Source organism: Rhinolophus sinicus, chromosome 2, assembly GCF_057876585.1.
Source record: "Rhinolophus sinicus isolate RSI-liver-muscle chromosome 2, RSI-T2T, whole genome shotgun sequence".
NCBI classification, from domain to species: Eukaryota; Metazoa; Chordata; class Mammalia; order Chiroptera; family Rhinolophidae; genus Rhinolophus; species Rhinolophus sinicus.
Genome location: NC_142502.1, coordinates 42,617,166 through 42,630,153, shown reverse-complemented (window position 1 = coordinate 42,630,153; position 12,988 = coordinate 42,617,166). Strand labels below are relative to the sequence as shown.

Here is a 12,988-nt window from a genome sequence, read left to right as displayed (position 1 = left end):
CCTCATACTTAAAAAGCGATTTGTATTTCTTTTGTAAACTGTTCACATCCTTTATGCCTTAAAGAAGCTTTCTGTACTATCTTTAGATATTGCCTGTTGAATTGTGAGAAGTTCCAGTTCTGCCTACTCCCCACCCATTTGTCATTTTTCTTAATATTTTTCGATAACCTACAGAATTTTAGTCAAAGGCATCGTTTCTTTTACATTTTGGGTTTACTATACTTCGAAGGCCTCTTTAGTACCTATGGTTTTGTTTTCTTTCCAATTAATCTGATTCTTCTGGTGAAAGGAGTAAATTTTTTCCCTATTTGGCTACCCATTATCCCAACATAACTTAAATACTCTACTCTTTCCTCAACAATATGAAATATTTTTATCCAATATTAATTTCCCAATATATTAAGGTATTTATCTTAACATCCTGTTACATTGATCTTTCTCATCACATACCAGAACCGTAGCTTCTTTACATTTTTTAGTTCTAGAAATCTGTTACTGCTGTTGCAAATGGTCATTCTTCCATCGTCTTCTGGTTATTTAGATACGCATACGTTAAGTTGCTGATTTCTGTGTATTAATGTACCAACTCACGTGGCCAAATTTACTTGATTCATATAATTCTCAAGGCTTTAGTTTTATATAAATGCTATTTTTAAATAGGAAAACAAAGAAAACCTAATGTGGCCAAGGAGGTTTACTACAGTACTGGAGTTTTGGTTATGTCTTTACAATGGAACATCAATACATAGCAGTTAAAATGAACGATACTTGTTCAACAGAGGGGAGGATCACAATAGAAAATATAAAGCAAGTTACAGAAGTGTATGTACATGACACCATGTTTCGTTTCACAAAAAATATTCTTAACGGACTAAATTCCATAATTCCTAATGTCATAGTTTGATATGCTGACAGATATGCAGCAAGAGTAAGAACATGGATAACATGCAAATTTCAGAAGAGTGGTTACTTCTGAAGTGTGGGGGGGAATTAAATAGCAAAGTGCATAAAAAGGTCTTCAACTTCTGCATAATGAAAAACCTTGAGCATGGCAAAAGTAAAATATCTGTTAAATCCAGGTGGCTGAATGGTTGTTCATTACAGAAGTCCAGGTGCTTTTGTGAATGCGTGAAATATTCATGAAACACAGGGCTTATAAAGAAACATTTCTGACTTATCTGTCTTCTAGCATTCTATAATCTTTATCTGAAAAAAATCAATTTTGAGATAAAGATTTCATTAATTTTGGCAAATTCCTAAAATGTTGTATTTTCTCAGAAATTACCTCATTTACTTGTTTTGTACTACTAAATGTAGCTGTGGGAGCATTTTTCCATTATGTTCAGTTGCATACCCAAAACCTTAAAATGGGCACTCAACAAACTGAGTGATAAACTACTTTTTAGTGTTTATTTCCTTGGTTTGGAAACTTTGGGTGTAACAGAACCTGGATGTCATGTAAATTTAGTGATAGGACCAGGTTTTAATCTAACAATTGCAGATTTATTTTAGATGAAAACCACCATGTAAGTCCCTTGTCTATATGGTATGTGAACACTACTTTCCTTCTCCAATTATGGATTTCTTACTTCAATTCAGAATTACCATTTCCAATTTTGAAAAATCTTTAGTTCAGCTCAAAGGTAATTCCTATACCTCAATTGCATAGCTTGTGCTATTAATTTCAGAGATAAAATGATTATACTGAGATGTCAATCTTCACCTATATTGACTGGCTAACCTGAAGACAAGATGGTAGAACTATTGCATTAAAAAATAATTACTGTAAATTAATGTCTTTGAAGAGGTAATCACAGTATATTTCACCTCTTGAGTATTCTAATTCTACAGAAATGGTCATGTCATTAGTCTCTGAAAAAAGATTTCATGTTATAAGAAACAGACAAAAGACAATCCAAGTATAATTTTTTAATAAAGATAATTACAAAAGATGGAAAAATCAGCTCAGAAAGGCCAATTACTTCTTTAATAGATCAGTTTTTTGACATAATAACTCACATCAATTTTAAATACTATCACATAAAGCATGGTGAAAAAGAAATTTTGCTTCATAATTAGAAAACTCACAATAAAATTTGCCAAGAAAAACAAAAACAAAAACAAGCCATTTTGAAAATAAATACAGTCCATGCCAAAGTAGTATAAAATGAAACCAGTCTTCAAAAAGAAAACATTTTCTTCCAAGTATTTTTTCCTTTTTTTTTTTTTTTTTTCATTTTCTGAAATTGGTGAGACTTTCAAACTCAAATTCAAATTCAAGGGTTGCTGAGCTGTTCTGATTTGGCTCTGTGAAAAGCAACACGAAGTATTAAAAATCTCAGTTTAAATGCACTGACCTGTCGATCAAGTCCTATAGGCTCATGCCAAGAAACCTGTGAACTGGTAACACCTTGAGTGTTTCTGGAGTACTGACTGCCTTATCTTTTTGAAGTTATCCTATAAAGGCTTGCACAAAACTATTATGCTAGTCCAGTGTTTAAATTTACCCATCTGACAACAGTAAAAAATCATATACAGAAATGAGAGCAACATGAAAGATCATAAGTGCCTATATAAAAATAGCAAAAAGGTCTCAGATAAATTATGTAAAAGAACAGATTGATTTATATTTAGTTATAATACTGATTAACACTAGTCTTTGTGATTTTTTTAAGGCAAGTTACATAGATGACAGATAAATAGCCAAAAATAGATGACATATAAACTGATGCTTAAGATAGCATATGTTGTCTTATGCACCAAAACTGACTAAAATCCACAGCATCTCATACGACTTACTGATGTTCTCAGGTTCAGTCTAATACTTCTCAAAAGAATACATACACCACCCCCGACAAAGTAAATGTGTTTATTTTTATCATATATAAAAATTACTAGATGAGGAATATAATTTACCCTTTGGTATCTGTTTTTTCACCACTATTATCCTTGGATTTGTCTTCTTCCTTCACATCTAGTAACAAAAATTAGAAGAGATTACAATCTATGTATCTTGAAATATAAAAAGAAATATATTTTATTTTTAAAATATACCTTACTTAAAATGTAAAAAAGCTGTCATATGTAACTTACTATTTGTGAATTCAATAACAATAAGCTTTACGTGCTATGCTAAATGAGAGGTTCACAATGTCAACGTTAACAAGTCTTTGTCTTTTCGGAAGTTTTGCTTCTGTGGGATCACAGTATTACAGCTGGAGTATGTACTGTGAAGAAGTTAAGCCTACAGACACGAGCATAGCACTGGGAGATCAGGAAAGGCTACCATGAAGAAGTGACAGTTGAATGCTGTCTTGAAGAATGAATAGTTTTTGGGTAGAAAAGGGTAGACAGAGGAAAACTTAAAAGGGCTTTGAGGCAAGAAGGAATTAGCAGGCTGGCAGGAAGAACTGAAAGACCAATGTGACGAGTATTGTGAGAAGAGGGGAGAATGAGATTAAGCCCAGAGACACAGCAGAGGATAAATCCTATCATTTATACCATTAATTTTTAACCCTTGTTATAAATACTGACACTTTAATATTTTAATAAAACTTAATGAAATAGGACTAACACTATAAACTTAATATTGCTAAAACAAATTAGCCTAAATGCACTGAATATTTTACATAAGCAAATGAATCAAAGCTGTGAGGTAATGATCTAATAATAAAGATATAATGAATTATAAATATATAAATGTTAAGCATTCCTCATAGATATTTCAGGGAATGGGTCTGAACTATAATACAAACATGAGGCAATATGAACATTAAGACATTTGTTTCGACTTCTGGCTTAATTTTGGATATGTAAACTTAAAGTATCAAAACAGGATTGAGGAAAGGAAGAAAAAAACTGGTCCTAACTTTAGGTTTTAAACTATAGATTTAAAAAACAGTTTTCTATGGTTAATATTTTTCATCTGTAGGCTGAGGTATTTTAACAATTGCAAGGCCCCATAAGAATCTATTACCAAATAAAAAAGTTTTTTAAACATATCAATTAATATCAGCAATACAAGTACTGAGGAACTAAAAACTGAGATTAATTCACCACCAGGATCTTAAGCCAGATCAAAAGGTACTCTAATTTTCAGCTAAAATAGCAATGAGTTCGTACCCACTTTCCCATTTGAAAGGAAAAGCAAAGAAAAGATACTAGATTTTAAAAGAAGACATACTACTGAAAGAAGAAAAAATACTAGAAAAACCCTACAGCTAAAGCCTAAGTTCTCCTTACCTCAATCATAGATGGCATTTCTGGATGTCAATCAGTACACAAAAGCAGAATGAAGCCATCATTGTAATACATTGAGAAGTTAAAATTATAAAATGGTAGAGAACAGTAGACTATAGAGTGAATCCACATGTAAAAGAACAGAACTAGATGTACCAAGATATGTTATGAATTCCTAACTCCAGTAAAAAAGAAAAAAGAACCCAAGAGCCAGCTTACTCGTATAACTTCAACATAATAGACAGATAAAAGAAAAGGATACTGGACCAGTATCTCTGAATTGGTTTTTCACATGCTACAGGGTCAAAATTAACAGACCAACTAAATTCATGCTCATCATGATTACTTGCAAATAGTTATCAGGTATCCATCAGGAAATGCACCAAGTGCCAAGAAAACAGATATTTAAGATACTGCATTCCCTGGCCATGAGCAGCTCAATCGAGCAGGGAGATACGTAAAATCCTATACAGAGGAGCTATATTATCATGTGTTAAATAAAATGACTGAGGTATGTGTAAGTGCTCTGGGAACTCAGATAAAAGATAAGATTCTCGTAGCCAATTCAATGTCCTATAAAGTATCTATTTTCTCAATAGGTAAGCTGACATAGCATTTTTTAAGTTAAGACATCAGAAGTATTATCTCCTCCCCAAGCCAGCTCCCAAATCCCTTCCTATATTTCCTCAGTTTTTATGTTTTCTTCAAACAATTTCTGAAGAAAGTCTATTCTCTGAGCTTTTTCAAAATAGTTAAATGGGTCTAAGGACAATCTGCCTCTTCTTTTGTGTTTTATTCCCAGGAAATAAACTTTAGGGAATTAAAAATTATGTTAAATTTCAGCTCTGCTCAGACTATAAATGGATCTATAATCACTTTGTCTTCTCTTACCTAATCTATATCATAGTGCAATATTGACTATGTTAAGCCCCTATCAATCAAGAGAAGGCAATAAGTTTCCTATATTATAAAAGCAAATGTGACTAACAACATTTAGAGCTCTAAATAAAGGACAGTTAAAAGCTAAGCACCATTTACATAATAAGTCACCTACCTAGTACACCCACCCCTCCAATACCTGTGTTAACTGATGCCAAGATCTCATAAAAACAGCAGTGCAGTTCACTTTTAAAAACTTACAATTTTAAAACCATTTACCCAAAAAATAAATCTCACCTGCTTTTTTGTCCTCTGTTTCCTTTTTGTCTTCCTCAATTCTAGCTTTCTTTGCTTTCTTATGATCAGCCACATTTCTACGACCTCCTTCTCCTTCATCCTCTGAATCTGAGAATTCTTCATCACAAGCTATCCGTTTGTCTGATGCTCGAACTAATACATAATGAAAGTTTTGACAAAAGTAGCCATAAGTTTTATAACTGTTACAGTGCACTCTTGTACAAATGAACTAACCAGCCACTACATTTAAAAGTGTAGGATAATAGAAACTTAATAATTTTAAGATTAGAACTGAATGCATGGTTTGCTAAATACTGATAATTTAGCTTTGATCTAGGAAAAACTAAAAACAACAACAACAACAACAACAAAAAACGGGGTAGGCCCGGTGGCTCAGGCGGTTGGAGCTCCGTGCTCCTAGCTCCGAAGGCTGCCGGTTCGATTCCCACATGGGCCAGTGGGCTCTCAACCACAAGGTTGCTGGTTTCAACTCCGGCAAGGGATGGTGGGCTGCGCCCCCTGCAACTAGCAACGGCAACTGGACCTGGAGCTGAGCTGCACCCTCCACAACTAAGACTGAAAGGACAACAACTTGACTTGGAAAAAAAAGTCCTGGAAGTACACACTGTTCCCCAATAAAGTCCTGTTAAAAACAAAACAAAAAAAAACAGGAAAAACATCTGGGGATCTCATAAAAAATAACTTTGGAGGGAAAAAAATTGTATTTTTTTTTAATAGGAGGTGGGGATGATATCTTTATCTAAAAAGTAACCTTCTGCTTCAGAGCTCAGAGGGGAAGTAGAAGTAGACAAAATTAAAAATACCATCAATACCAATCTGTCAGAAATGTCTTTACCATTATAGCACACCATTATGCTACAAATCTAACAAGCATAGTATGTGGAATGAGAAGCTGTAGAATCAAACAGAAGGTGATTCACGTTATTCAACTCACTCTACTTTAAATAGGTGTGTTATTTTTCCAATGTATTCCCAAATATACATAAATGGCTAATTTGTGGAAACTTATCACATATGTAGTCATAGAAACTGAAATCGCTGACATTCAAACTGGGCTTTGAGACATAAGAATGTTAAATCTATGTGAGAGTAAAAATGGAAAAAAAGAGACAAAAGAAATAGTGTGCTCATGAAACATGACACATAGTGAAGCTCTTGGACAACTAAAACCTTCAGTTTGTAGTATTTTAACAAACCAGAAACAGCATACGCATTTTGGCATTATCTTACTAGAAATTCTCTTGTCTGGATCTTCTCCATCTTCATCTCCACTGTCTTCATGAACAGCATCTTCTGGAATAGCTTGCATTTGGACGCCAGGTGCATGAGGTAACATGCGTAAATTTTCAAATAAACGCTGTCTAACAGAATTACATGTGCAAAGTTATTAGACAAAATGCATTTTCTTTCAAGTTCCTTTTAAATGTTAATAGGAAACATTAAGGAAAAAATTTCATCTAGCTTAACCTATGAATTAAAGTAATACATCTATTGAGCACTGATTATTTATTAACCCATTTAATCCTCAACATTTACAGTGTAGGTGCCATTTAATCCGCCATATTTCATTGATAAGGAAATATAAGCACAAATATAAAAGGCAAATTAACTTGCCAAACATCACAGAGCTAGTATGTGGTAGAGAGAGGACACAAACTCAGGCTTGTATACTATAAGGTTTCCCTAAAACTTCATTGTTAGAGACAAAGCTTTATGAAACGTTTCAATGAAAATACATTTCACTTTCACGTAAAGCAAGAAAGTATAAAATTTATAGTGTCCCTTACAATTTAAAGGCTGATTTTAACTGATAGAAAAAAAATGAGTATTTTTGAGCTATGAAGCTCATATATTTTCCATTATCTTCAAAAATTAAAGAAATCAATAATCTTAAGGATTAAAATGCTTTTGAAAAAGACAAAGAAAATGTATTCTGCATAAAGCTAAAATGACCTACTGCACTTGGCCTTCTAAAGGTTCCTAAAGCTGCATCAAGATGAAATGTTGATCAAATCAATTCAATGATGTCTTACTTTATCTTTTCCATATATTCTGGAGTATTCTGATTTGTCATGTTTGAAGGACTAATATGCAGTTTGAAGTCTGGTCCAAAATATTCAAAGTAATCATTATATGGCAATTCTATTAAAAACAATGAAAGAAAGTTACATATCAAAAGCTCAGTTTTCACACATATCCATACACAAAAATCCAGATTCAAGTTGAAAAATATTTCCAAAGAAAATGTTTAAAAGTGAATGCAAAGTGAATTCACTCATTAATTGACTGCCCTCCTATTTACACGGTTTTGGAAACTACTCTTATCATCCACCTGTCCATTTCTATATATTGACAGTTCATCCAATAAAGATACCACAATAAGAACACTTACCATTCGGAATTTCACAATCAAGGGCAACTGCAGTCTCATATGTCCAACATCGAGCAACATTACGGATTGTGTATCCACCTCCTCCAAGCATTAGTAATGGTAAATTGAAAGTTTTTACAACTTCTACACATTTAGCATGACCTGAGACAAAGAAAAGTTGGGTAATAATAAATCTGCATTGTAACAGTTTGAAAAATGTGTCTTAAAAAGACAAACACAAACAAAATTTTACTCAACCAAAATGGCTTTTCTGAATATTTTAAAAACAAATAATATGTAAAAATTTCCAGAAATTTCTAGTCTAAAGCTTTTTATCAAACACCTTTCACAGAATGATATACAAAACACAGTAAAACATAACTGGTTATTTTAGAAAGTGTTCCCTGATAGTCAAACATACAACTGTTATTAAGATTAAAATATGAACATGACGTATTTTTATTATCATAGGCTCATGTTATGTGATGTGAAGATGTTATGTTCATTTGAAGTTACTTGGGGGGAAGTAACAATGTAATATTATGCACAAATTAAATTGATCTTTTTGTTACTGCTTTTCCCTTATAGACATGAACAGAAAAATTATGGAAGGCTATACAACACAGTTTAACTAGAGGTTATCTTTAGGTAGTGGTATTATGGATAATTTTCTGACATTATAAAATTAATATCTTACTACTAAGAACTTCAACAAATTTCTGTGTGTAGAAATTTGAATATAAAGTAAACCTAATATAAAAAGAAAACATTACTTTTGGATAAATGTCATAGTTCAATAACCAATTACAAGTTACCAGTAATTTTTTAGAATACTATCTTTCAGTCAATCTAAAGTCAATCTTTAAAGAAAGAAAAAAAAAATCTTTCAATTATAGAAGAAATCCATGCTTGTTGGAAGAGTATTTGGAAAAATCAAAAAAGTGCAAAGAAAAAAACTACCAAAAACTCTACCCAAAGTCAGTTTTTCAAATATCCATTCCCTTCCAATTCCTGAGTTAATTTTTAAAAGTTTAATGATCTGTTTTCTTCATGTAACTGTACATTATAAGCATTTTCATTTTCATTAAGTATTTTTCAACAGTTGCATTATATAATTCACATCCCAATTTTTATTACTGCTACTAGAAATATATGGCTTTCTTACAATAGATAAAAACTGGGTATTTTAAAAGACAAAACAAAAAGTTAATTTATAGACTTCCAAGTAAAGCTAGCCGGCTAAAAAAGGAAATTTACTTTTCCTGTACCTCAAAACCCGATAAAAATGACTATAAAGGAATTTTTAAAAAGGCTAATCTATAAAAATGAAGACTGAGACAGAACACAGCAGTAACAATATAAATGAAGGCAGGAAGGAAATGAACAAGAGGTAACTGACTTTAGTAGACCCAAGAAATCTGAATTAGAACATGGTAATGAAGACAGCTTACAATCAAGCTTAAGATTTGGAATTATAAATATCCTGTTTTGCTTACACAACTAAAATTGTCAGTTAAAACGTAATGTAGATTTATTATTTTAAGAGTAAAATGCTGCAGTTTATGATTATGAAAGTTATTGCTTTTAAGTGTGAAAGTATTGAACTTTCAAAAATCAAGACAGGAAAACTGACAGTTATTACATATCTTAAAAGTAATTAGGTAGATCATTTCTGGAAAACATCCATTTTGAGGCAACAGATGGTTATCAACACATGTGAAGTTCAACAATATAAAACTGCTTGCTATTTGGCCATTGTTAAACTACCAAGAAAAGCAGTAATTAATTTCATAGAAGCAAGTATAACATTAAATAAAATAATGTTTAAAATCTGAATTTAGTTATTTAATTCCATTTAGGCCAACAGTCCTTCTGGAAAAAGTACTATTTGAGAATTCTTCACATCTATGAAAGAATTCAAAGCAGAACATTAACTTGTTACTTAAAAATTCACAAGGAAAACAATTCCAAAATTATGTACAATACCCATGATAAATCACTACTGATCCACACATAATAAAATTTCAGATTTATTAAATAAAATTTCAGATTTATTAAATAAAATTTCAGATTTATTCTTATCCCCTAGAAGTTCATTCCATAATGGTGGAAATTTTACTTTGGTCTGGACTTTTATCATATGTGATTTCAACACTTGATCAAATTTAAGTATTCAGTACAGCATTCCTCATCTCCCACACACCTTTTCTCAGGAAGCTACTTGAAATAGCAATAAGGGAAACCAATACAACAAAGCAGCAAAGAAGAGTTCTACCGTATTTCCCCCCAAATAAGACCCATATGGTAAAGTAAGACCAGGTCTTATATTATTTTTTGCTCCAAAAGATGTATTAAAGATAATGGTCAGCCTAGGTCTTATTTTCGGGGAAACACAGTACTTTCTACCAGGTCTATAGAGGATATGCATCCAAACAGGACCAGGTGAGAAGGCTGTTCTTCAAGGAGGTAAAACTGACAGACTACCTGATACACCTGAACATATGAAGCTACAGACACTAGCTGTTTAATGATACATAGAGAGAAAACAAAGTAAATGAAAAAAAATCACACAGGAAGAAAAAGTTATGTAATAAAGAAAAATTGGATAAACTAAAACGCACTTTAATGTTGATGATGCTGTAAACAATGAATACCACAACCAAAATTCTGACATAAATACCAGATTAAATTGTAAAAATGGAGATATTAGAAGGGTGTGTGTGCATGTATTGGGGACAAAGTGGTGAAGGAGAACTCTCCTTCATAATTGGAAGTGAATATACAATATGCTAAAATGAAAAATTAAAAGTAACAGTTTGTATACGCTATTTGGAGAAAGATAAACAGACCAAAAGAATCAACCAAAAACGCTGTAAATAGCTGCCCTGGTTGGGACCCCAACAAACCTTAAAAAACTATTCATGTATGAATGTATTCATAAACGTGATAAAATAAAGAAGACCTAAACAAGACCTTACTGAAACAAGATTAACTATAGTTAAAAAAATCAATTCCAAATACATACATACTGTTCTGGGAATATCACCCTTTAAATAATTTCTTACCTTTGACCGTCAGATTGAAGCAACCAAGTCTATCACCAGATAGTGAGTCTGCACCACACTGTAACACGACAGCACTAGGCTGATACATCTCCATCACTTTTGAGATAATCTACATATAAGATAACAAATGTTATTATCTCTAAAAAAACATTTTAGCATTAATTCAACTTTCAAAATAGTAATACTTACAGGCTTAAATATCTGCCCGTATGACTCATCATCGATACCATCTCTCATTGGAAAATTGACAGCATAGTATTTGCCTTTTCCGGCACCAATATCCTAAAATACAGTTTAAAAGATCTCAGAATATTTCGTAATAGTTTGCTATATTAAAATATTTTTGAAAGATTGAAAAATTAGGTAACAAGAACTAATTCTGAATTCATCATGTAGGTTGAGAAAGGAAAACTACAAAGTGCATATTTTAATATTTATGGATTGCTTATAAAGCTGAAAAGAACCAATTCCAATTAATCTGTAACGATTATTTTGGGGAATTTAACGCAAAGTTAAAGGCAACATGAAATTACATATTACATTAACCGAATAAGTTCATAAACAGAATATATAAGACAACTTTATGTGTAAAACTGTGGAAAACATATACTCTGAGCCAAAGAACCCTGCAGAATAATTGTCTCTGTAATGCAGAAGAAACCTTGTGGCTCACAATCTGGCATGAGTTTACTTATGATGAAAGAAAAGCCTAGACTTTCTTGAAGTTTTAATAGCTTCAGACTAAACCACTAAAGTCTGTTCTTTAATTAGGCTTGAGATAAATTTCGTTTCTACTTGTTAAGTACCACTCTAGGCATTTAATACCTCCCAAAAGAAGCACAGAAGCTGAGGGCTGGGTTCCAGCTACACACACACCCTCTTAAAATATATATACATGTATTACATGTACTTATTTTTATGTTATGCATCTGTGCTCCTATGTATCTCTGTGTGCATATACGGATATACATACTTATATGTATATATTCCTAGGAGAGATAGGAGACACTTCTACAAAACAGTGCTTTAACTACAATACCAAAGGATTGGGCATGACTGATTCTTGTGTGTTTTAAATTATGTCTCAATAAATATGAATCTTTAGGATTATTAACATTTGTACAAGTTCTTCCCTTGTCTCTCACGGAATGATGTTAGCAGGAATCCATTTCTAAAAAAAAAAATAAAACTTATATTTCAACATTTAGAGTTATGATGACTCAATTTTCAATGAAGAAAAAGCAAGTGGAATTACAAACCCCCCATAATTTTTCTTGAAGATATCTAAATTTTTATATATAACTAAATACAAACCATACAAACGTGGATAAGCTAACGTATTGTAAATCCTTAGACTCCTGCACTAAAAACACAGTAGGAATGTAGGAATACACACTGCCACGAAGAACACTACATTCTTAAGTTGGTCACACTTACCACTCTAGGTTGGCAACTCAGAGCTGCTGCCCTTATTAGACCAAGCTTTATCTCTTTAATTTCTTACTTCTTAACTGCTACTTGTAACACTTTGTTTTTTTCCTTCCATCTAGACTATGATCTAATAAATGCAAGCAAGATTTTAACAGTGGTCTAACCTCAGAATAGCCTTTTCTGATTTAGAATGAATTGTCAGGTAGAAAAGGGAATGATTAAAATAACATCCAAAGATACACACGAGATTCACAACTAAAATCCAAATACAACTACACATAAAATGTAATGATTGATTTTAGTTTCCTTACAAAATTTTGAAGACACCTATATAATATCTACAAGAAAAATATTAGGATGACATTTCATACACTGAGTATTTTTAAAATCTTAGTGAGGAAGAGACATTGAAAGTCTTTCTCAAATCTTTTTAAAACAAGCATTCTCCAATATTTTCCAAAAACTTCTAACAACCATAAGAATACTGTCAGAAATTTAACAGAGACCGCCATTTACCATTTCTGAGCTTAAGTAGGATTATATGACAAAGGCATTATCCTTCCTTCAGCTTACAGCTGGGAAGGCTTTTCCTTAATTTCTAGTGGGGTGACTGTAGACAAATAAATTCTACTGGTTTGGAGCAGTGGTTCTCAAACTTTAGTGCGCAGAATAATCCAGTTTCTGG

General features: G+C 32.2%; 1 protein-coding gene across 2 annotated transcripts in view; it reads right to left on the bottom strand.

Moving 5' to 3' along the window:
* Window positions 1-1,914: 1,914 nt before the first annotated feature.
* HDAC2 (histone deacetylase 2) overlaps window positions 1,915-12,988 on the bottom strand; it is a 34,500-nt gene continuing 23,426 nt past the window's right edge. The window contains exons 7-15 of one of the 2 annotated variants that reach the window (XM_088795504.1): window positions 11,062-11,154; window positions 10,873-10,981; window positions 7,829-7,969; window positions 7,470-7,578; window positions 6,667-6,797; window positions 5,416-5,568; window positions 2,917-2,974; window positions 2,243-2,307; window positions 1,969-2,200 (exon numbers count right to left, since the gene is read on the bottom strand). In XM_088795504.1, coding sequence (XP_088651630.1) covers window positions 2,277-2,307; window positions 2,917-2,974; window positions 5,416-5,568; window positions 6,667-6,797; window positions 7,470-7,578; window positions 7,829-7,969; window positions 10,873-10,981; window positions 11,062-11,154 — 825 coding nt within the window. In that variant the 3' untranslated portion in view covers window positions 1,969-2,200; window positions 2,243-2,276. Of the gene's footprint in view, window positions 2,308-2,916; window positions 2,975-5,415; window positions 5,569-6,666; window positions 6,798-7,469; window positions 7,579-7,828; window positions 7,970-10,872; window positions 10,982-11,061; window positions 11,155-12,988 lie in introns of both variants that reach the window. The other variant, XM_019742905.3, reaches the window with a different exon arrangement.